This window comes from Podarcis pityusensis (genome assembly GCF_964106645.2).
Source record: "Podarcis pityusensis genome assembly, chromosome: 4".
Taxonomy (NCBI): Eukaryota; Metazoa; Chordata; class Lepidosauria; order Squamata; family Lacertidae; genus Podarcis; species Podarcis pityusensis.
In genome coordinates, this window is record NC_138027.1 from 67,038,317 (window position 1) to 67,064,192 (window position 25,876).

At 42.8% G+C, this 25,876-nt stretch overlaps 1 protein-coding gene across 1 annotated transcript; it reads left to right on the forward strand.

The window, feature by feature from the left end:
* The first annotated feature begins 3,329 nt into the window (after window positions 1-3,329).
* Window positions 3,330-25,686, forward strand: ACE2 (angiotensin converting enzyme 2). Its single transcript, XM_081002555.1, has 18 exons — window positions 3,330-3,642; window positions 6,794-6,952; window positions 8,722-8,815; window positions 9,945-10,088; window positions 11,589-11,701; window positions 12,046-12,154; window positions 12,294-12,391; window positions 13,447-13,616; window positions 14,103-14,329; window positions 15,162-15,306; window positions 15,860-15,958; window positions 17,091-17,213; window positions 18,367-18,539; window positions 19,934-19,992; window positions 21,174-21,265; window positions 22,768-22,893; window positions 23,534-23,728; window positions 24,401-25,686. The coding sequence occupies exons 1-18, from the start codon at window positions 3,460-3,462 to the stop codon at window positions 24,498-24,500; spliced, it is 2,409 nt and encodes an 802-aa protein (XP_080858681.1). The 5' UTR covers window positions 3,330-3,459; the 3' UTR covers window positions 24,501-25,686.
* Window positions 25,687-25,876: the final 190 nt, after the last annotated feature.

Sequence of the window (25,876 nt, forward strand, 5' to 3'; positions counted from 1 at the left end):
CATTTTTCTTGGACTAAGATATTCAGCATGTAGAACTAGACCTGCCTTGGGCACATGCTGGGGTCAAAGAAAAGTTGCTTTCTTGTCCTGACTGAGCTCAGAATCAGAATCTGCCCCGTGCCTTTCTCATCTTCCACAGGAGGTGTGAATGATACCTACCTGCCATTGCAAAACTCTCATTGCAGGACTCTTCTGGTCCAAGTCTTGCAGGGCAGAAATATTTAGATTGTCACTGGATGAAGAGCTCTGGGTCTAACTCTGCAAATGCACATCCCCTTCCCTACCCCTGCCTCTCATTCTTTGTCATAGGATGTAGGCCTTCTTGACAGTCAAGCAAGACTTGGACTTGGGGGAAATCATATGAGTCTTGGTCAAAGTGCCATACTTGTCCTCCATATATAAACATGATATTAAATCCTATGGATTTCAGTGGGACCTCCAAGTTGATTTGCTTACAACAGTAGCCTTACAGCACAATTCTATGTATGTCTACTCAGAGGACCATTGACTTCAATGGGGCTTCCATAGAACTACAGCATGGGTGGTTCCCTCCAGATAGTGGTGGACTACAGCTCCTTGTCTTTCCTGACCATTTGTGTTGGTTGATGGGAGTTGTAGTCCAACACCATCTGGAGGACACCACATTGATTGACTCTTAGATTACAGTTTTAAAACCATAGAGAATTCATTTGGTCTTCAGCCATTGGTCTCTAACATGTGAGTGGGCCCATTAGTGAGCTGCGGCCTAAAATAAGAATCATAGACTCATAGAATTGTAGAAATGGAAGGGACCGTGAGGGCTATCTAGTCCAACCCCCTGCAATGCAGGAATCCACATTTTGCCCAATTCGGAGCTTGAACAGACAACCTTGAGATTGTCTCATGCTCTACTGATGGTATTATTGTAAGCAAAATGACTGTTCTGCCTTACTTGGCAAAAATCAGTACAAGCAAATGAGGCACCCACAAAGCCCTTGAGTCAGGCATGACCCTTGTCTTATTAAGAGACAACTTCTTTTAAAGGTCACGGTGATGCTACAACCGCTCACCTAAAAATCTCAACATTTATATCCCATACATTTCCAGGAAATAGGTTGCAGCACTGGAATGAGCAAACAGAGCTTTCCTGATTTTCTGTCCAGGAGGCAGACAGACAATTGATGCATCACAGAGACACCAGGCTGAAAAGAGATAAGGTTGTTAGCACATAATTGGGAACAAAGAAGAGCTGAGATGCTTGATACAAGCCTAATTCTTTGCAGTTTTAAAGGAAAGAGGTTAACAGATTTTAACACAGAGAATACCCTTTCAGCTCCAGAAGTTAATTGGTAATTTACATTTTTAAATTGCCAGCTGAGTAGCTTTGTAGTAAGATTTTTGCAAATTAAGTTTAGCTAAACTATCCAAACCTTAGAAATATATGTTTATTGTTACTGAGCTATCTTCAGCGATGTTAATAGATATGTACTGTAGTACAGCACAATAATAGTACGGTACTATTACGTACCGTTATAGATATTGAAATGTTAAATGTGTATATTATGATTCTGGGTGGGTGGGTGTGCAATAAACAATATTCCCAGTTTAAAGATTTCTGTGAGTGTAAATTACTGGGTAAATCTGCCGAGATGCACTATTGCCACTTTATAATGATCCTAATTCACAAGATTCCTAGAACATATGCAAAATGGGTCAACTGGGAATGCTTGCTAACATGTTTGAGAAGCAAGGTATTACATTTTGGGAGAGAATAACCAATGTGGCTGATAGTTAAAAATCAGTCCATCACATTCTACCAAATGTCTGACAGTAGAGGAATTACATTTTAAGCTGGCACCAGAAATATGGCAATGTCTGTGAAGAGCAGGCTTTCCTGAGGAAAGCATTCCACAGAAGGGATGATGGAGGTTATAATCTAGTAATATTTGGAGGGCCACAGGTTCCCCATCCCTGCACCAGCGACGGAGCATAAGCCCAAGGTGGGCACGCTCCTAAATGGTGCGTGGCGCGGAGGGTGCCCTCCCAGGTGTGGGATAGCTGCTCAGGCACCCGGAGCGGCACGCAAGCCCTGCAGCCAGGGGTGGAGTGAGCAGCCCATGGTGGCCATTTGGCGCACCGCCCGTGACTCCCAAACCTCCCCCAAGCTGGCAAAACAAAGGCGGAATGCCACTGGCAAAGTGGCACAGCTCTCCCCCTTACCCCGACATAGGCTTGGGAGTCGAGGGCAGGCGGCACGCTGAATGTCACCCCCCTCAGTGAGGGCACCCAGGGCGGTCTGCCCCCACTGCCCCCCCTTCCTACTCCCCTGCCCTGCACCGGAAGTGATGATAAAGCACAGGTAGTGTGCAGCTCTGGTGCCACCAATCAATAGTGCTGGCATAAAGGTCTGAAGGTGATCAGTGGTCTAGGAAAAGAGGAGTCAGGGGTCTCAGCAGGCCAAAGGAAGAAGCAAGGGAGTAGTCTACAGCAGGGGCTGGGAAGCTTTTCCAGTACAAGGGCTGCATTCCCTCACAGGAAACCTCCTGGGGGCTATGTGGTGGTGGGGGGGGTGAAGAGGCAAAAAGGGGGAAACATCATTAGATGTGACTTCTATCTTTGAGCTATAGGCCATATAGCTCAAAGTCATGGAAAAGTCATGGAAAAGTCCAGCCATGGAAAAGTCAAAGGTTTTTATACACACACACACACACACACACACAGAGAGAGAGAGAGAGAGAGAGAGAGAGAGAGAGAGGGTGGGGGGTTCAAAGTTGAAGGATACATTCCTTCCAAGCACAAGCATTTGAGGAAGAAGCAGAGAAGTTAGGAGTGTGATCTGGGGAGGAGTTGTGGCCTGAGGGCTGAATAGAGAGGCTTCCTCTCCCCCTTAGGCCAGAGAACCCCCCACCCCTGTGTAGAGGAATGAGGAAATGGTGAGAAGGACGAGAGGGCAAGCTGGACGAGGCCTCACAGCCAAGTCCACTGTGACGAGGTCTGTTGTGATGACACCGAAGTCTACACATTGGAGCAAGCCCAATCTTTGGCTGCAGATGACTTATTCTCGTTCTGAAACATGTTCTTAGATATCTGTAAAAATTCGCAAGTTTCCCAAGCTCCGAAAATCTGACAGGACAGATGATAACTAGCTGTTATCATTGACAGGATGTTGGGGAAATATTAACTATAAGTAAAAGCCTTTCAAAAGAAAGCCATAAAACACTACAGGTAATTATGCCTCTCCAAAGTTAATTATTCACTTTTGCATACTTAATTTTTTATTTTTTTAAAAAACAAATACCTACACACCTATCCTAGGGTCTGCCTTTTTGCTAGTTTAAAGGTATAAAATGCCCAGTAGATAGGATTCTGCCTCTTTGCCCATAGCCAACCTACATCTGAAGGCTGATGAGACAAACGCTAATAAGGAAGCCTTCTTGAAGGAACCTCGTTTATTTGGTATTTCTTGGCCCAAGAGGAATTATGTTGGCCCAACTCTGCCTTATCTGGAGCTTGGCTCTTCAGACTGTAGCAGGGGATGTGGTTCAAGAGGCTACAGATTTTCTGATGCAATTTAATGCCCGTGCAGAAGACCTGTCTTATGAAAATTCACTTGCTTCATGGAATTATAACACCAACATCACGGACGAGAATGCCAGAAAGATGGTGGGTACCTTTGACTAGCGTTTGTTATTGTGTTTAAAAAATGAACAGAGGCATTGGAAAGATAAAACAATTTATAGTACTATAAATAAGTTGGAATGGTGAATGAAATAAAGGACTAAGCCTATTTAGGCAGGATGCCAGTGTGGTGTAGAGACTAGAGAGACAGACTAGGACATGGGAGGCTGGGGTTCGAATCCTGGAAGCTCACTGGGTGACCTTGGGACAGTCACTGCCTCTCAGCCTAATCTACCTCACAGGGTTGTTGTGGGGATTATATTAAGAGGGGGAGAATTTTGTACACCACCCTGAGCTCCATGAAGAAAAAGGTGGGGTAGAAATAATAATAATAATAATAATAATATTAAAGGGTGGGTTTAAACATTATATACTGACTGAGCACTTTGCCAATATGCCTGTTTTGTGGCTTGCATGAATTGAGACTGAAACCAGATGGGCAACAGAAATAAATTATTGTTTATTATTAATCATTAGGTAGAACTTTATTTTATTTTTTTAATAATTGTGTCATTTCCAGAATTGGAAGACAAATTACCGTAATTACTCAAACTTCGAGAAGGATCTCAGCTACAGTTTCCTGCCCTGTCTGTGCCTCTTGCCTTCTAATGATAAAACTTAAGTTGCCACCTCAGCAGCAGTCAAACACAATCCTGCAAATGTTAGTCTTGCGGGGGGGGGGGGAGCAAATTCACTAAAATAAGATTCACGTTAGTTTGTGAGCCACTGGCTGTTAAATGAGTCCCATTCCACTGCTTCCAATAGGAATGAGTTTTTAATAACTTGCTAAGTTGTGTGTCAAACATCTCTTAGCCTTGGAAATGTGTTATGAATAGTTTGAAGATTCCTTTCTGGTATCTGTTTTCAGCAAGCAGTGGTGGCTGGCTATATCTCAGCCTGTTATCACTGTACAAGTTCCATTATATATCCATCTAAAACCAGAAGCCGTCTTAAGACCATGTGGTAAAATGGTTTAAATGCCATCAGTGAATAAATAGGGACCACGATAGCCGCCTTCTCTCTTAAATCGAGCCAAGTCCCCGTCATTCTTTTATAAATTATTCTGGGAATAATGTTTTGTGAAATTCATTTCACTAGATCTGTGCCTCTATTTATGAACACAGTCCCTCTGCTTTCAGCTTTGGATCTCCCAATTTAATTTCCAGTTTGGAATTTCTGACTGCATTAGACATAGGGCAGTTTTAGTTTGGCACATTTCCCCCCTCTGTTTTGATTGCTAATGAAATGACCTACATGTTTAGCAACACAAATTTCCATTTCAATATAAAAACCTAACAGAAGCGTGCTGAGTCAGGCCAAAGGCCCATCTAGCCCAGACTCTGTGTTCTCACAGTGGCCAACCAGATTCCCATGGGAACCTGAAGTGATCAGTGCTCTTCCCACCTGTGATTCCCAGCCACTAGTATTCAGAGACCTATTGCCTCCAACAGCGGAGGTAAAACATAGTCATTGCGTCTAGTAGCCACGGATTTTATGCTGTTCATCTCAGTGAATCATATATACCCACATACAAATTTTATAAAGAAATAGAATAATGTGTCTGTAGGAGAGGAGGTCATTGGTTTGTTCTTGTTTTTATTATGCACTTTGTGTTGTCATTTTGTGTTTTTGTGTTGTGAACCGCCCTGTGATCTTTGGATGAAGGGTGGTATACAAATTTAATAAATAAAAAATGAATATATTCATGCATCAACTGCTGATCCAGAGGTTGGAATATCTCTCTCCCTTCCCATCTTTATTGGTTTTGGAAATTATATCCAACACACATCTGAAACACTTGATACGTACATATAGAGTTGCCATATGTCCTCTTTTTCCAGGACGCATCCTCTTTTTCATGGGTAGGTAGTCGTCATAGTGATCCATAGTTCAAAGCAGAAGTTGGCAAATGTATCATCTCTTTTTTTGTTCTTCAAAATATGGCAATCCTACGACATAAGTAGCGATCCATGGCTACTGTGCACACTCAGTCATCATTGGGCTATCTTTGTTAGTGGCAACTAGCCCTTTAGGGGGGTTTTATGCTTTCTACAGCAAGATCGATGCACTCCTGTAGAACTAAAAGGAGTCCCCTGAGCATGTACAGACCTTCAATTGCAATATTTTGGCTCCCTTTCTGTCAACACCAATAATTTTATAGTATATAAATTCTGGCATAATAAGCAGTTCTAGATGGGACTGAGAGGAAGGCAGATCTTCCAAATGTCCCTATTTTCCAGGGACACTTCTGGATTTAGAGAAGCCCGTCCCGGTTTCTGATTTTTATCCTGGAATGTCCTGTTTTTTCCTTAGGACATCCCTGATTTCATCAGAGAAATGTTGGAGGGTATTGAGTTATGTGGCCCTCGAGGCAAGGAGATAAGTAACCTCTGAAGGCAGCCCTGTATAGGGAAGTTTTTTTAAAAAATGTTTAATGTTTTATTGTGTTTTTACATGTGTTGGAAACATACCCAGAGTGGCTGGGGCAACCCAGTCAGATGGGCGGGGAATAATAATAATAATAATAATAATAGGATAGGATATCCTGATTTTCATTGGAGAAATGTTGGAGGGTAGGGGAAGGTGCAGGGTGAGTTCCAAGAGAAAGGCAGAGAATAATTTTACACTTCGCCAGGAACAAAGGACAGCTTAGCCCAGAAAGGACATTCTTTTGACCCTGCTTAATGAATGCCAGAGACTGCAGTAGATTAACAGCAACTCTTTTATCACTTAAAAGAAGTGACACATCAGCTTTAACAAACACAGAGATTCAGACCTTACTTGTGCTCCAGGGCCCCTCCTTTTTATTGCACATTCGTGATGATTTGTGCTCATGACGCTATAGGGGCAGTCATACACAATCTCAGTTTCAATACAGTTTGCGCCTACAAAAGTTTTGAGGCAGTCTAGTTAGCTCAGTTCTGTCTGTGCTGACTGGCAGATGCTCCTCAGGGTTTCAGGGGAAGTGTTTCCCCCCCAGCCCTACCTGGGGATCCCAGGGATTAAACCTGTGACCTCCTGCAGGCAAAGAGGTTTTCTACCCCCGAGGCTGTGGCCCTTCCTCTGTTCCAACATTCTAGGCACGCCACACTTTCCTGCAAATGTATAATCCATAATTCAAATGGATCTTTTCCAGAATGCAGCAGGCTCCAGATGGTCAATTTTCTATGAAGAAGTCTCCCAAAATGCCAGCCGTTTCAATGTGGATGACTTTTCTGATTACGCTCTCAGACTCCAACTTCAGTCTCTACAGAGCAAAGGGTCATCTGTATTGCCTCAAGAAAAACAAGGCCAAGTATGTTGCTAAACGTCCCTGTTGAATTAAGCATGTTCATTACGTGGTGGTTACAAAATAATTGTTGTTGTTAATTCATTCTGGTAATATAAACTATGTGCTGTTATGGAAACTTACACACATTTATAACAAACCATGCTGGAAAACTGCAAACAAGTACTTTTCAGTTTGCAAAATGACTATTTCAGTCCATAATTTCCTTAATTTTATTTATTTATTTTTTTAATGTGCAGTCCCTGCTTAAGAATGGGAAACTGAGAGAAACCAAAACTGATACTTAGGGCTCTTTTGCTATCACCTGTAAGCCACGATGCCATACAACAATATATATAATTTTTATCAAAGAGGCTTACACTCAGGTAGATGTGCTTAGGATCACAGCCTTAGGCTGCGATCCGAAACACACTTACCTGAAAGCAAGCCCCATTGAACTCTGTGGGATTTCAGAGTAACGTGCAGGATTCTGTTGTCAATGAGGCATTTATTGCTTCCTGTCAGAAGGATAGATTGTTACCTGTCAGGGAACTGACATCGGAGCTAGAGGCGGAGGGAAGGCTCTCAAATGATGCTGGAGAAGGGCCCAGCAGGGAGAGAGGCAGCTCAGCAGATGGGGAAGCAAATCAGCGCAATACCAGGGATAAAAGGGGGCAGATGGGGGAATCGGCGAGAGGGCTCCAGGACTCTTCACCGGACACCAGCGGGGAGAGCACGGGTCCTCCGCTACCCACGCCCTCCCTGCGCAGAAGACTTCCGCGCAGGGAGAGTAGGAGGAGACTTGGCGTCAAACAACTTTTGTGTTGGAAAAGGTTTAAGAAACGCCCACTGACGGATTCTGCTAGCGACTGAGGCAGCCACGAAGTGAAGGGCTGTCCAGACAGAAAGGTTTAACCAGGCAACATAGCCAGGAGAGGCGGCAACTTACGCACGAGCAACCCATACTCATTACATTACCCATTCCTTTTAAAACAACATTACCACTGCTATTTTGTAACACACACGCAAGCACACACACACTGGTAAAAGGGCTGTGACTTTCAGCAGTTCCCCTGCTATTCTTCCCATTGGTTGGATCAAGCAATCCGCTGGTCATGGTCTATCATAGAGCTAGGAGTGAGGAGCCAGAGGGATTAATTCTGTATCTGAAGTTATGCAATGAGGCAAGCTTCCCCATCAGCTGTGATTCTAGAGCTAATAATGGGGTGGGAAGACCACAAGCACAGGCTGCTGAGTGACGCTGGCAAAACAGTTCTGCCAATCCAGTTGACGGAGAGGCGTGCAAGCGCAAGGGGCTATAACTCTTAATGTCACCGCATGTTATGTTTCCATTAGTATTTTTTAAGTCCTGTAGAAAGCCACTTGCCTGGTTATTTGTTGTAAGAACAAACCACCTCTATCCAGGCAGGAAAGTGGAAGAGAGTTCTTCTTTTGTTTCAAGCTACCCATCATGCTTGTTAGCAAATTGCCTAGTAAAAAATAAATAAATCATCAGCTTACAGCCCTGCTGAATTTATTCGCAGGGCTAGTGTTTCAACATCTGCACATTCAAATCCTTGACCCACCTACACTAAGGTTACCAGATTTCCCCCCCAATGAATCCAGGGACACTTTTCAGCTTCAATGGATTTTGTATGGGGACTGATTTGTAAATCCGGGGACTGTCCCCGGGAAACAGGGATGTCTGGTAACCTTAACCTACACCACTGCCACCTTTTGGATAAATAAAGCAGTGCTGTGATCTCTTTTTAATAGTTTTCTTATTTAAATTGCAGCTCAGTGCTGTTTTAAACAAAATGAGTACCATCTATAGTACCGGGACTGTGTGCAAACCAGATGATCCTTTTAAGTGCTTCCCCCTGGAACCAGGTATGGTATAAACAACAAGCTTCTCCTGCAGCAACCCCATAGTCGCCTTTGACTGGACTTACCCGTCCAGGGGTCCTTTACCTTTTACCTTTTTACTGCTGAAACAATAGTAAAACTGATGAGAAAGGGATTCTGTATTTCATGATAAGCACCACTTCTCCATAAGGCCACCTGGTGTATCAATGTAAGTGGAACCAAGTAGGAGAGCTGGGGCAGAACATAGGGTGAGAATCCCAGTGACCCAGAGGGAGGACACAGACTGAGGGGGCAGCTATGAGGCAGTGACTTGGCAAGCCCCACAGGGAAAGAGCTGGCAGGATGCAGAGTGGTACTCAGAGTAGACCTATTACAATGAATGGTATAACTTGGTCATGTTCATTCATTTCAATGGGTCTACACCAGGCATAGGCAAACTCAGCTCTCCAGATGTTTTTGGCCTACAACTCCCATGATCCCTAGCTAGCAGGACCAGGGGTCAGGGATGATGGGAATTGTAGTCCTAAAACATCTGGAGGGCCGAGTTTGCCTATGACTGGTCTACACTGAGGAAAACTTAGTCAAATGCCAGCATCTAGGCGTGATTTTGTTCTGTGAACTGCCCTGAGACCTCCGGATATAGAGAGGTGTATTAACTCAATAAATATTAGTAATAATTAAATAATAATGAGGGGCTAAGTGAAATTGCCTGTCAACAGTATGTACCTGGATGGTAGAGTGGGCAGGCACGCAGGACACTTGGTCGGTCCCATCCGCTTTGCTGAGTTATATTTTATTTCTATTTCCATTTTCGTAATTATTTTGAGATTTGCACATACACATATAAATTGGAATATTCAAATGTTCTGCAAATCTCTGTTCTCTCTTTTTTTGCCTCTCACATCCACTGAACTCTTAAACCTGCAACCTTTTATTGGGATGAATGTGTTTTTGGACCTATTCGTGCAGGTATCTCCATCACTGAGGGTTGGCTGGCTGCAGCTCCTTACGGAAAGGACACTTGGTGGCATGTCCAGCTTTGCTGCCATGTAATTTGTGGTCCTTCCATATAGGAAGCTGCGTCATACCAGGGCAGACTGTTTGTCCATCTGCTGCACTGTTTCCACTTCAGTGTATGCTTTTATGGTGACAGGTTTGGATGAAACCATGGCTGTCAGCACCAATTACGTAGAAAGACTATGGGCTTGGCAAGGCTGGAGAGCTGATGTTGGCAAGAAGATGAGGCCTTTATATGAAAGTTATGTCCAACTGAAGAATGAGGTTGCAAGAGGGAATGGTAAGTTGCATTTCACGAAAGCTGCTCCCCACATACATGTGATCACCAGCAGGAAATTAAATTATTTCTCTTACTTGAAGCCATGTTTACAGTGGCATATGATGAGGCTGCACACTAGAATTTTTAAGTTTGTTGAATACCTCAATTATTCTTCCTTTTCATAGATTGCTAGGCTTGTATATAGTTATATATTCCCCAATTCTCCAAGTATCTTTTCTTTCTTGGCAATTTGTTTTATATTGTGTTGTGAAACTGTATTGCTATATGTTAGAAGTAAGCCACCCTGAGTGGTATTTTTTCCCCACTAGAAGTTCAGGATATAATTTTTAAAATAAAATATATCGGTAAATCATCTTTGAGGGTGCAACGTTTATCAGCATTCAGTTTCCTGTAAGAAGGCTTATAGCGTTTTCTAATATTGTCATTCATCTGCAAATATACAGGCTGAGCATAGATGGAGGTGCATTGTTTAACACTTCAGCAGAAAAATTCCAAATCCAGTGATCCCACAACAGCTTTCTAGGGGAACAAGCAAAGGTTCAGTTCTGTGACTCTGCCCTTTCTCTGTCTCATTCCTCTTCCAAGCTCAAAACTTGAGGCTGGCCTTTTTACACAGGCACTAAGTTGGGTTACCCCATTCCTCATTGGGGAGAGGGGAATCCCATTTGGATATTTGCTGGCCATTAAAGGGTGGCACTGTGGGTTAAACCACAGAGCCTAGGATTTGCCGATCAGAAAGTCAGCGGTTCGAAACCCCGCGACGGGGTGAGTTCCCGTTGCTCGGTCCCTGCTCCTGCCCACCTAGCAGTTCGAAAACACGTCAAGTGCAAGTAGATAAATAGGCGGGAAGGTAAACGGTGTTTCCATGCACTGCTCTGGTTTGCCAGAAGTGGCTCAGTCATGCTGGCCACATGACCTGGAAGCTGTACGCCGGCTCCCTCGGCCAATAAAGTGAGATGAGCGCCGCAACCCCAGAGTCGGCCACGACTGGACCTAATGGTCAGGGGTCCCTTTACCTTTACCTTTAAAAGCTATTAGCATAGTATTTATTTCCCATGACAACGTATCACCTCTTATTTACCTAACAGAAAATATGCCAGCAGTTTTCAGGCCCATTAACCATCTGGAAGGTCTTTTAGTCCAACCCCCGTCTTAATTAATATGATGACATGCTTTCTAAACCAGTCATGGTCTGATCTCCTATTTTTCCATATTTTTCTTAAAAGAGTGGAAACTTAAACCTTGCTATCATGTGTTCAGAGCGACATAACACAGTGCAAACAACAATTAACAATTCATTATCCTTGCACAAGGCCATGATATTTCAAATGGGGACTTATTTGATTATTGTGTATAATATATCATCCTTAACAGGCACAAAGAAGTCTCCACATATTTTAACACGGCCAGCATGAATTTGGAGTTGTATTGGACCAGAGCCTGCAAAATGTGCTTTATGTTAATCTGGTTATGATGACTGATTGTTTGGCTGTTTTTCAGGTTACGCTGACTATGGAGCTTACTGGAGAGGAGATTATGAAATAAAATTTCCAGCAGAGTATCAGTACAGTAGTGACCAGCTGATTGTTGATGTGGAGCGTACATTTGAAGAAGTAAGATTACATTTCGGAGCGTGGGCTGGGTTCCATTTTTGGTTTGTTATGTTTTTATGTACAGAGACCTGGTTCATTCAAAATATGATTTTAGTCAGTTTGCTATCTCTGAATCACGCAAATCATTAACACACACACAAGGAAAGGCAGCAGTTATGAAGCTCAGAGGGTGAAACTGAGCCATGCTCCAGCCTAACCTACTTTTCCCCATGTTGTTGGGAGGAAGGGCAGGATACAAATGGGATTATTATTTTTCAAGCTTGCCAAAATGGAAACATGAATGAAATAACACCCAATGTGAAAAATTAATTAGAGCTCCTCTCTGTGTTTTTCTCTCTCTCCAGATAAAACCTTTGTATGAGCAGCTACATGCCTATGTAAGGCATAATCTCCAGAAGACCTATACCTCAGATCGCATTGACCCAAATGGATGTCTTCCTGCTCATTTACTTGGTATGGAAATGTTGATTTAGTAGCCATGGCTGTTGCACTGAAAGCCAGGCATGGGTCTCTCTAGGACCCAACTTGCAGCTTATAGCTTATAATTTATTTATTTATTTATTTATTTGTAATTCTGCTTTTTCTGTTGAAGGTGACATGTGGGGTAGGTTTTGGACAAATTTATACCCCTTGATGGTTCCTTATCCAAATAAACCAAACATTGATGTATCTTCCGCCATGGTGGAGAAGGTAGGATATGCACAAATTGTCAACTGATTATGCTCAAACTAATACATTGCAGTTTAGGAACCTGAATTTTCACCCTGGACTTCAGCTCTGAAAGGCAAATTCATGGTCTTATGACTATGCCATTAGCATTTATTAGTCTTTAGTAGTATATCTCAGTCCTCAGAGTGCTGATGCTTATGTACTCACAAGAGGAAAGTATCGACTTGGGGAAACCCCACAATTTGCAAAAATACAAAACATCTGGGGAACACACCCTCAAAGCAGGGATGGAGATGGACTCCAACTCCCATCATCCCCAGCCAGAATATTATTATTATTATTATTATTATTATTATTATTATTATTATTACATTGCTTGGCCAGTGGTCTGGGATGATAGGATTTGTAGTCCAGCAACACCCGGAGGGCCATAGTTTTCTTATTCCTGCTAAGAGAATTCGCCCTCCTGTCAAACAACAACAACAACCTAGCCAATGAAACCTGAGCATGCTCAGTAACCACAGAGTGCTGGTTGACTGTTAGGAGAGGAAACAGAAAAACAGGTGGGAGAGGAAATGGAACAGAGTATCCAAAATTACAACCTTTTTGTTGCATGTACATCTTGTGTAACTGTCACACTTTCCTTTAGAGCTGTGTATTGGCATCTGCTGCTTTTAAGGCTAAGCCAGACACATATGGTTGATGTCTTCTAATACGTTCTTATGCCTCTGATGTCTTCCTTTTCCTTTTCTTAGGACTAATCAGTCCTGCCCCTCAATTCTTTGACATGTTTTACTCAAGAGTAATGACTTCTAGGCAAGCCATGGCTATTCGCTGACCATGTTACTTAATGTAAATACTAGATGGGCGGGGGTATAAATAATTAAAAATTAATCATCATCATTGTAAAGGGTTATAAACTCACCAGATTAGCTGAGCCAGAGAACTGCATAAAACAGGAGGTTGCTGAAGCCAATGCAGTCTTTACTCTAGAATAGTAACAAAATAGAAAAAGATACCGCTTAGCATTTAAGATATTAATAATAGTTAATGCCTAAATTCTGACTTTTTTTCAGAACTGGAATGTAACAACCATATTTAAAGCCGCAGAAAGTTTCTTCGTCTCAGTTGGACTCTTTGAAATGACCGAAGGTTTCTGGAACAATTCTATGCTTGTGGAACCCGGTGATGGCAGGAAAGTTGTCTGTCACCCCACAGCTTGGGATATGGGGAAAGGAGACTACAGGTACTGGAAGGCCCTAAGATTTCCCCCCTACTTGTTCCCATGGAGCATTTGCAGACAGACCACAGGAAAATGAAAACACAGGTGCTTATAGGGCTGGAAGCTCCCCTACATATTGTTAAGTCCTGATATGACAGTTGTCCTTCAATTTATATAAAAGATAAAGAAATGGTAAGATAAGGAAATAAGGGGTTTGCATTTGGATGTGGGAAACCCAGATTCAAACCTATGTCTGCTTACTGAGCAGTAAAATCACTATGTGTCAGCAAATAAAGTATTTTTTAATCTGCCCTGAGTGCACTGTAGGAACTTTCTCACCCACCCACTAGGAACGGCAATTTCTAGGTCTAAAATCCATAAGGAACCCAATTTAGAGCTTGCCCATAAAAGAGTAAATTGATTGTGAGGGCACCTGATTCTTCTGGACAGCCAATCAAAGCATTACCCAAAAAACTGATGCAGTTTTGTCTGAACTGTATTTGTCTGCAGGATCAAGATGTGCACCAAAGTGACAATGGATGACTTCCTGACAGCACACCACGAAATGGGGCACATTGAATACGATATGGCCTATGCCAACCTTTCTTATCTGCTAAGAAGCGGTGCAAACGAAGGCTTCCATGAAGCTGTAGGAGAGATCATGTCCCTTTCTGCAGCCACCCCCAAACATTTGAAATCTCTTGGCCTTCTGGAGCCCTCCTTTCAAGAAGACAGTGGTGAGTTGGTTATGTCAGGACGATGTTGATGTCAGCCATTTTGGTACAAAATGTTCACAACAAAGCAGTGTGACTGTAGTAAAAATATTGGGAGCAATTTGCAATACTTCAATAAAGTGTAGATTTCAAAACATTTTCAGTATTATAACAATATTGCTTAGTTTGTGTTTTGAAATTAATTATTTGTTCTTTGGCAAATTATTAACCACTCACCCTTTTCTGTTGCTTTTTAAACATTTCCCTGTGTATCATCATCATATATTTATTTAAACGCCACCTTTTTCCTTCATGGCTTGCAGATTAAAAACAAGAACTGCTAAAAACATAGAAAAGGCAATCATTTAAATGCAATTAAACACTGATGGAATTTAAACTATATACATATAGATCTGTTAAAACATACATTTTAAGCAGGATTTTAAGCATTCGTGAATTGTTCCCCTACAGCCTTTTTGAATCAAATGATAAGCAATAATACCCACAAGGGCCAGTAGTCCTATTTATTTTTATTTAAAGTATTTTTACTGCACTCTTCAACCACAAATGTTTTTCTTAGAGTGCCTTACAATTAAGAAGCCAAATCCAGCCTTCAGGCTAAGAAGCTAAAACACTACTCAAAAAAGAAAAGAAATTGGGAGGAATGGAGACACAAAAAGCCAACCAAGGCACTGCTACTTCTTCATTCCAAGCATGGAAGCTTCGTTGAGGGGATTGGGGGTGATTTTTACCAGCCTTGCTTTGCAGGATTAGAACTGCAATGAAAGTTTGAACTGGCAGTTCTCAGGAGTTAAATTCTCTCTTCATCCTGTCAGTTGGCTGTGCTCTTTTCCAGAGACGGATATAAATTTCCTGCTGAAGCAAGCGCTCACTATTGTTGGAACGTTGCCTTTCACTTATATGCTAGAGAAATGGAGGTGGATGGTATTTTCTGGTGAAATTCCAAAAGATCAATGGATGAAGAAATGGTGGCAGATGAAGCAAGTACAAGTTTATTAATAATCTGTTGATTAGTCAAATTATCGTACATTGATTGGGGGGAGGGGAGGAACTCCAAATACAAGGAAGTCCAGTAAGTTCTGTTTTCATCATTAAAAAAAATGGCAAGACAATTCAAGCCAATACCCCTTGTTCTTATGAATTTTTATAGTGCTTTGAAACTAGTAAGTAAAGGAAGTTTATCAGGCAGGCCTGATGGCTCCCTGACCTTTATTCTTGTTTGTTTGTTTCACACCTGACCTACAAGAGAAGGTTCCAGGGTGCGTTACAACAATACAAAGTAGAATAATTTATTAAAAAACAAACAAAACAATTCCAGTCAAAAGCAGCACAGTTAGGTCAAACGCAAACAGGAGAGGTGGAGTTCCCACAAAAACACCTTAACAGTCAATGTACCTCAGAATACAGGCAAAAGTACTGCTGTAAAGGAGGGCTACTTCAATACACTCCAATCTATCGGAAATGTGCATGCCTTTAAACCTCACTTCCTTCTCAAATACTGATGGAAACTCCTGACATTCCTCTTCTCTGCAGGCGAGAGATAGTAGGTGTGGTGGAACCAGTACCCCACGATGAGGAATACTGTGACCCTGCAGCTCTCTTCCATGTTGCCAATGACTACTCTTTCATAAGGTATGTCAAAAGAGCCCCTTACTCCTGTTACATTTTCCTCTTACATTTTCCTAGTTATTAAAAAAACACACACCTCTGCTATTGTATAGATTGCTTTTTAGAATACAAAGAGTAGGTCTGGCAACAAAATGTGGCAGCGTATCCTCTGAATAGGCTCCTGTTCAGGGTTCCAGCAAACATTCTGCTGCCCTCTCCCTTTTAAGCATTTTTGTTTTCTAACTGACACTCAGTACAGTGGTACCTCGGGTTAAGTACTTAATTCGTTCCGGAGGTCCGTTCTTAACCTGAAACTGTTCTTAACCTGAAGCACCACTTTAGCTAATGGGGCCTCCTGCTGCTGCCGTGCCGCCGGAGCACAATTTCTGTTCTCATCCTGAAGCAAAGTTCTTAACCTGAAGCACTATTTCTGGGTTAGCGAAGTGTGTAACCTGAAGCGTATGTAACCCGAGGTACCACTGTATTCTGTAGCTCCTACACATGCCCAGTCCTCATTGGACAATTTCTGGAGGTGGTTCCACCATAAGGCTATTTTTTTTTATTTTGTACTTCTGCAACATTGAAGTCTCCCTGATCATGCTGATACCCACCCCCACCCCCCGGTTTCTTGATCAGCCTGTTTTGTCTCCAGTTCAGCTGGCACTCAACCACCAGAGCTCTTTCTTAGCAATTTCTGTTCTCACTTCAGCACCTGCATACAGAAGGTCCCAGGCTCAGGTTCTGGGGGCTCCACATAGAGCTGGGAAAAACACCTCCCTGAAGACCTGCCACCAGTCAGAGCAAATGGTACTGAGACAGATGGACAAATGAACTGACTTGGTATACAGCTGCGTCCTATGTTCCTAAATTAAGGATAATACAGCTGCCTTTAGACTTCTACTCATTCCATTTGCATCCCCATCTCTTCATTATTCTCCATTGCCCAGTTTAAAAAACCAGGTGTTGACAGGGATGTGTAAATTCACCAATGTCCAGGTGCTGAGACCGCTAGGCCGAAGCTGTGGTTTGTTTCCTTGAATAAAGATGAACTCAGGTGATTTATTTATTTTTGTTATTGCTGACCTATGCCTGATTTAAGCCCTGACAAATGATTTGTCCCCTTTTCTCTTCTCTCTCTCTCTCTCTCTCTCTCTAGATATTACACGAGGACAATTTACCAGTTCCAGTTTCAAGAAGCACTTTGCAAAGCTGCAGGCCACACAGATGAACTTTACAAATGTGACATTACTAATTCCACAGCAGCTGGTGACAAGCTGGGGTAACAAAATACTGCATAAAACTTGAAAAGAAAACATGCCCTATATTTTAATTTCTCCTTAGGGGAAACTCTGAGATGGACTGGACCCCAGTCTGCCTCCACTTGAAAATCTGGGCTGCTTTGCAAAGGAGAGCTGTGAGGACTTAGCTTCCAGCAGAGAAATCAGCAGATGATAAGAGAATAATTAAACCTTCTCTCATCTGCAATTTCCTCCTCTTGCCCAGATGCCTTATGGTAGGAATGGGCAGACTTGCAGGCTTGTGGGATACACTTTTTTTTTTTAATATTAGATCTCTTGAGATCACTAACGGGAGCCACATGTTTGCATACTGGCTCAGTGGGGCAGACGTATGCTTATATTTTATTTTTTATTTTAAAGTAAAGCTACCCCTGAGTACACGTTTTGTCCAAGAGTTTGTTTTTGTCACCAGAATAACGGAGATCCACTCTTGGCTTCCCCACCCCACAAGCATCCTTCCTTTCAGCAGCCAGACATGCAGAGAGAGACTTTTTATTGTTCCTATTGTTAAATAGCTGGAAGTCAGAAGCATATATACCGGTAGTTGATAGATGGTAACATAAAGCCTGCTTTCTGCAGGGGAACTCAGTCATGCAGCCCATCTAGTGGACTGCCTATCAGCTGATAGGTGGCCACTTCAAGTCTCACTTGGCTTGGATAACATTTTGCGACACTACCAAAAAAGAAATTGACCACCAGGTGTCACAGTAATACTAGTGTATTGAAAGGTGGGCAGGACCCGGCAAACTGGAGGAATCCAGGATATAGAGCAGGGGCCAGCAAACTTTTTCAGCAGGGGGCTGATCCACTGTCCCTCAAACCTTGTAGGGGGCCGGACTATATTTTTTGGGGGGAAACGAACGAATTCCTATGCCCCACAAAAAACCCAGAGATGCATTTTAAATAAAAGGGCACATTCCAGGTTGGATTTAGAAGGCGATTGGTCCGGATCTGGCCCCTGGCCTTAGTTTGCCTACCCATGATATAGAGTTAAGAGAAAACACAGGCTTCATTTTTAGTTGAGAATTTCATTTTGGTCCATCCTCTCTATATGGTGCCACCTTGTGGTCTTGACAGTCACACAACAGCATGCATGTGGATGGTGTTTCATGCTTACTTCTTTATAAACCATAGGGCCATGCTTGCCTTAGGAAGATCACGGCCTTGGACCGAGGCATTAGAGTCCGTGACAGGAGAGAAGACAATGAATGCAACGCCATTGCTCCACTACTTTCAGCCTCTGCGGTTGTGGCTGGAGAAAGAGAACGCTGGCAGACGGATTGGCTGGGATACAGCCTGGACTCCATGTAGGTTCATGTTGCATCGGTGGTGTGAGTTGTATGTACACAACTCATTCTTGCCTTTGCCACCTTTCCCCACTGTTCGATCATCCCATGGAGAGCACTGAGAAAAGCAACAACTCCACCAGCAATTTTCAAGGATAGACAGATTGATCCCATTGCCTCAAAGGCTGGGAAATTGTGGTATACAAAAAAAGGGGGGGGGGTCCATAAAAAATACAGCAAGGCGGAATGCAACACAATGTTACAGTAAAGTCAATATTAAAAAAAATCAGTAAAAACATGAATGAAAACACCATAAATTACTGGGTGGTCAAAACAAATTCATGTTTTAAAGGCTCACCTGAATGTCATTTTTCGAAAGGCATCTAAAGAAGGCAGGTAGGATTCCCGCTGCTGGACCTCAATGGGCAAGGAGTTCCACAGGGCACTCCTGGTACAGGCCAGCAAACTTCAGCACCATAGGGGTCCATTTCAGAGGAAATCAGTGATTGGAGATTGAAGTGAAGCATTAATGGAACCACTCTCAAAAATCAAGGCAGAGATAGGCTCAGAAGTAATGAGAATTTGTAGGTCAGGTCACACAAAAGTGTTTAGCATTGATAAAACTCTACAATATCTTTGTACCCCAGCATGTGCTCTCTGCTGATGGATGCAGCATAAACTAGCGGCAAGATGTACATCGGGCATCTATGACTAGAACCAAACACACAACCATCTCCGTATAATAATGATAAATGTTGTGGTTGTACACAAGCTATCAAAACACCAACAGTGCTTTTTTTTTTTTTTTTGGCATTAGCTAGCAGTTCGAAAGCACATCAAAGTGCAAGTAGATAAATAGGTACTGCTCCAGCGAGAAGGTAAACGGCGTTTCTGTGTGCTGCTCTGGTTCACCAGAAGCGGCTTAGTCATGCTGGCCACATGACCCGGAAGCCGTACGCCGGCTCCCTCGGCCAGTAAAGCGAGATGAGCGCCGCAACCCCAGAGTCGGTCACGACTGGACCTAATGGTCAGGGGTCCCTTTACCTTTACCTTATGTGTATGTTATGGAAATGAGTTTGGAATTCTGTGTCAAGACCTGTTTGTTTTAGAAGAAGAAGAAGAGTTTGGATTTGATATCCCGCCTTTCACTCCCTTTTAAGGAGTCTCAAAGCGGCTAACATTCTCCTTTCCCTTCCTCCCCCACAACAAACACTCTGTGAGGTGAGTGGGGCTGAGAGACTTCAAAGAAGTGTGACTGGCCCAAGGTCACCCAGCAGCTGCATGTGGAGGAGCGGAGACGCGAACCCGGTTCCCCAGATTAGGAGACTACCGCTCTTAACCACTACACCACACTGGCTCTGGTTTTACTTCATTTTAATCCAGATTCACACTGGTTTTACTTCATTTTAATCCAGATTCTGATTATGCAATCAAAGTGAGGATCAGCCTGAAAGCAGCACTGGGAAGCAAGGTGGTGAGTAAATCCATAGGAAGATGATCTTATGATGATATCTTATGAAATAACATGAACACAGTGTTGGAGCTAGGGGAGGGCAGGAAGGGTGGATCATTCCCGGGTAGCAGTGGGCCTGCCGCATTCCTCCTGAGCGCCCTCCAGCTGGAAGGGAGGCAGTGACATGGACGCCCTGCAGGCCCAGGACTGCCCGAAAAAGCATGCTGGCTGAGGCTCATCTGGAGGGCCACAGGCTCTGTGAAATTGCTCAATGGAGCCCCAGGTTGGGGAAAAACCAATTTAAAATGGCCACAGAATCGATATCCTGGTAATGTAAAATGTTCAAAAGTCACTCCAAGTGCAAATATGATTTCAAGCTCTGTTATCGAAATGTTAAAAGAAAGGCAATTCAGGATGGGAGCGGTGAGGACGTTTTCAAAAATGAACAGTGATGAATGAACAATACCAGCTATAGTGGGGGGAACAATCATTGCTCAGTCTCCTTTTCCTCTTTTGCGTTCCACATGCCCAGCACGACCCTAATAATAACTCTTCTTCAAATGTATTTTGTCTATACATCTCTACCATCTTATTTCTGTATTTAATGTTTGTTTCCATCTCCAGAAACAGGTATGCACTTTATAACCACAGGGGTGAACTCTGAAGGTCAGGAGTGGAGATGAAGCAACTAGCAGGATACTAGCCTACTCCAAGTGTGATGCAGACTAGATTGGCTTAGGATAGCAGAGGCAATGTTCCCTAGAGATGGATGGTTCCCTCTTAAGTTCTTCATTTGTCTAGTCTTATTTTCAGTTCGCCTGACTTCTGTATTTTAAAAAAAGTTCTCATGAAAATTCAGACCCGTTTCTATATGCATTTCTGCTTATATTCACCTTTCTGTATGCTGTTTTGCCTAACAATGTGCATTTTTGCACGTTCTCCCCCCTGTTATAATGGATATTTGTACACTATTCTCACTGGGAACAGAAATGTGATTTAAGCTTCTAGTTCTTAATTTTACCATTTATCCATTTCCCTATATAGCACAAGAAGTTAATCATATGTTTGATTTATTAGCCAAAAGTATGCTATACATAAATCATATTAAGGCAGAGTGTTACTCCTTGCAGAGTCCATCTGTTTCAAAAGAGTTACTAGGTGACTGAGCCTAAGTCAATTGGACTATTGTTTTGAATTTGCAGTACCCGTGGAATGACAACGAAATGTATTTATTCAAGGCAACAATTGCCTATGCTATGAGGAAGTACTACAAAAATGAAAGCATAGCATTTCAGTAAGTTACTTTTTTTTCCATTTAGCTTTGCTGTGGGCAATTGCTACGCAGCACCTGAGAGAGTTCCAGATTCCCCCCCCCCCCCCAACAATATCACAACCAGTTTTCAAAATAGGAAAATGCACATACTTCAGTGCCCTGGGAACATTCAGAATTTACCTAAAAGGGTTAGGTGCCCCTCTGGTACTGCATTATACTTTTTACAGAAGCCAAGAGGAAGCAAATTCTGCGAACTTTTTAGTGTTCTTGTCAGGGCTGTCTTAAGCATATGTGGCGCCAGGGTGCAAAGATCCACCCGTTGCACCTCCCCCGGTTGCCCAGTCCCAGGCGCGCAGGACGGTGGAGCCGGCCGGCCACCTCAGTGTCTCGCTGGCTTGGTCGCCCCCGAACACACGGCGCAGAGCTGCCCACAGCAGAAGAACCAGCTGCAGTGCTCTGACCGACAGGTGGGCTCTTCCCCAGACTCAACTCTCGGGCCCCGGACTCTCAGCCTGGCGCCCCTGAGAGCCTGGCGCCCGGGTGCCCTGCACCCCTAGCGTCTATGGGTAAGACGGCCCTGGTTCTTGTGCTAGTGGAAAACAGAAGGCCCATAGCTTAGTGGTAGAACACATGCTTTGCATGTAAAAAGCCTCTGACATTTGCAGGTAGAGCAGACATAGATTTCTGTCTGAGATATTGGAATGTCAAAGTCACTGTAGACCAGGTGGAGCTAACCACCCTCTTGCAAGTTTTTATCTCCTGCCCCAAGACTCCACTGATTTTGATGTCAGCAAAAAAAAAAAAGGGGGGGGGGATAAAGCAGATACAGCCCAAATGAGACTCTCTTTCCAGTCATTAGATCAATCATTTGATGAGGGGTGATAATAACCCCCTCTTCTATGCTGATTTGCAGGGATCAGCAGAAGAGGGAAGCTATGTGCCTGTGTGAGAATGTAGAGTATCAACAGGCACCACTGGGCTGTGGTCTCCAAAGGGCTGGGAAGAGATGAGTGCGGCCCTCAGGCTGGAAAAGGTTAGCCACCCCTGAGCCAGATGAAACAATGGTCTAACGTGGTATAAGGCAGCTGTGAGCCTAGGAGACCACCATCACACTTAACTGTACATTGATTTTTGCTGGGGGAAGACCCTTAAAATTGTATATCAATACATTGTGCACATTAAAAATACCCACACCAGTTGAACTGCATAGATTTTGTAAAACGTTTTGCCACATGCAATGAGAGTTTTAAACCAGCGACTTTGGTCTTGCTAAGAACTCGTAGCTGTATAAAATGTGACTTAAGTTGGACACTTCTCAGGTGAAAGATGTATGTTTGGGTTGATGGCTAATTGAATAATTTGCCTAAGTTACCTGTGTATATGAAACCATTAGGTAATCTATGTGTACAGTCAATATATTCCATGACAAATATGGAGATCTCTAGGACAGCATATTCAGAAATATCTGCATGGTTTTTTCAAGCTTGTAATTCTTGTAGTGAAGACATTTTTCTCCCCATCAGATCAACGAATGTCCATGTAGGTGACGTGACGCCACGAATCTCCTTCGTTTTTACTGTCAGCATGCCCAATAATGGCACTAATGTCACAGACTTTGTTCCCAAATCTCAAGTGGAAGCCGCAATCAGGTGAAATTTTTACATTGCAAGGAATTAGCTTGCAAGTGAAATGGAAGAAGCGAGAGTGTAGAAGCTGGAATATTGGGGATATTTGGGTGGGGGGAGGACTTGCAATAAATGCCTGGCTTCAATCCTACACTCACTTATCTGGGAATAAGTCCCACTGAACTCAGTAAGGCTTACTTCTATACTGTTAAATAAACCCAGTAGAAATAAGTGTAAGCAAACATGGTTTGTCAATTTCCCATGAATTCAGTAGAAATGACAAACCATAGTTAATACAAATTCAGCTTTTAAATCAGCTTCCACCTGCAGTTTCAAATACTGGATTGGCAGGCACCCTTGGATTAAAACATAATGTCAGACCATGATTTAACTAAATAAACTAGTTGAAAGTGGGGAAATTGCAGTCAACTTTGCAGTCAATTGCAGAAAACCAAGAGAAAATAGTGAAGAGGATAAGAACGACACTAGAAATATGTAAACATTTAAGCCATTTTTTTCACCTTTCCATTTTTCTTCCTTTTACATGTTGCATGCTTTCTCACATCAGACCAGCTTCACATTTTAGTAGAGAGACAGGAAATATTTTTAAGGTGAATCCTTGTTTACACTGTAATTAGATTCCCACCCACCCCGTTTTTGGCAGATTGTCTCGAGGACGCATCAATGAAGCTTTCCAACTGGATGACCAAACTCTGGAATTTGTTGGTATTCCTCCAACATTGGCGACACCTTACGAACCCCCAGTCACCATATGGCTTATAATTTTTGGAGTCATCATGGGTCTTGTAGTGGTTGGAGTTATCACCTTGATCATCACAGGGCAGAGGGACCGAAGAAAGTAAGTGATGTTTTAGAGGCAGTGCACCTCTCTTATACCATACAAAATAACTCTGTTCTGCACCTCTCTGTTGTGTGCCCTCTAGATGTTATTTACCATCAACTCCCATCATTCATGATAACTGGCTATACAGTGGTACCTCAGGTTAACTACTTAATTTGTTCCGGAGGTCCGTACTTAACCTGAAACTGTTCTTAACCTGAAGCACCACTTTAGCTAATGGGACCTCCTGCTGCTGCCGCACCGCTGGAGCACAATTTCTGTTCTCATCCTGAAGCAAAGTTCTTAACCTGAAGCACTATTTCTGGATTAGCGGAGTCTGTAACCTGAAGCGTATGTAACCTGAGGTACCACTGTACTGGCAAAGGCGAATGGGAGTTGAGTCTACAGTATTTACAGTGTACTACATTGGCCATCCCTAATGTAAGAGATGGGAAAATATAAGGGAACCAAGTTTTGACCTGAATCTGCAAACTGAAAATTCTATTGTTTTCAGTCCCTGTTAGTGAACTGAATCAGCCTGTTGAACGTAGGTGTTTGTCAGAATATATATACAGCTCATATTAAGTATAACATTGCTTTTTCTCTAGTAAAAGTTTCCCCTTTGTTGTGTGTGCACATGTTCACGGCTTTTATAGTTGAAACTCAAAAATAATTTTTCTTAATTCGCAGAAGAGCAGCAGAAAGCCAGTTAGTCCAAACGGCAGCAGTCAATCCGTATGAAGAAGTTGGAAAAGACAATTATGCATTTGGATCTGAAACAGCATTCTAAGAAGGAAACCAGGAAAGCTAATATATGTCTTATTTATCACTGTGTGTCAATGCCAGCAATACAACACATGGAACTGTATTGCTTCGGATTGTGTTTTAAAAATATAAAGGCTCTGTGTATGCAGAGGCAGATGGACAGAGCACATCTAAGCACCTAGTGCAGAACTGATTGCTGGTGCTCACATTTAGGCAGACCAATCACCCGTTTTCAGCAGAGAAGGCATGAACCAGAGACCTACCCTTCTAGGCCCAATGGACAAATGAGCTACTCAGCCCCTCCAACAAGTAACAGGTACCCTCAACACTTATAATACCAACCATCTCTTCAGCATTGTACATGTGGCTCTTGCTCCAGGATATCTGAGTGCGACATCCTTAAATCCAGTCCTAGAAACCTAGAAGGGCAGGAGTCTTGATCAAGGCAAAATAGCCACACACATAAGTTATCAGGGCCCAGCTATGGGAGACAGTCAATCTGTAATTAGATGTCTTGTCTCTTCAGATGTTTGCAAAAATAACAGCGCATGCCCTTTCCCCTGATAATAATCTCCCTGCCCCTCACTGGGAGTGGCCATTTGCCCCAGGAAGAAACCCTTATGGGCATGGTTGCAAACAGTGGGAAACATCTTGAAATATTGCTGAGAACCTGCCATTCATTTAGGTGCATTTATGTCTCCATTCTAAACTCTTGTTTTCAACAGTCTTCCCTGAATTTTTATCCAAACCAAATGCTGATGTAGTGGATGTTGGCATAAGACAGTCAACCGGGTAGCAAGCTTGAAACGCCTTTTGTTTTTATAAAAGCCATTGGAGCCAGTTATGTGTTAACCTTGAAGCACTTATTTTTATTTTAAATCCAATTGTAAGAACTGTTTTCCTTTTTTTCTAATATCCACAGCTGCAGAGATTTGGTTTTAGCTTCACTAGAGACACGGGTATGAAAAAGTCCAAAAGAACACCAGTAAAGATTTTTCTAAGATTATCTCACATCTTGGGTAACCACTGCAAAACTGTATAGATCAGGAGTAATAGATTCATGATACAATAGTCTGATTGTTGTGCACAAGCGGATGTTTCTAACTAAATGTTACTGCTATTTAGAGATGGGAAGGCCTGGAAAAATACCCGGGGGGAAACCAGGTTTTCCCACATTTTTTCCCAAAGCCGTTTACCCCCTGGAAAAATTGGGGGGGGGGGAAGTGTGTAGAATGTCCAAACTATATCAAAGTATTATTTTCAATTTTTCTGGGAAAAAACTGGTTTTGGGGGAAAACGGGGGGGGGGGGGAGACTCGGGACTGTTGTTGTTTTTTCAATTTTTCCAGTTTTTTTCCAGGCCTTCCCATCTCTACTGCTATATGCAAACTGCATTCTACTA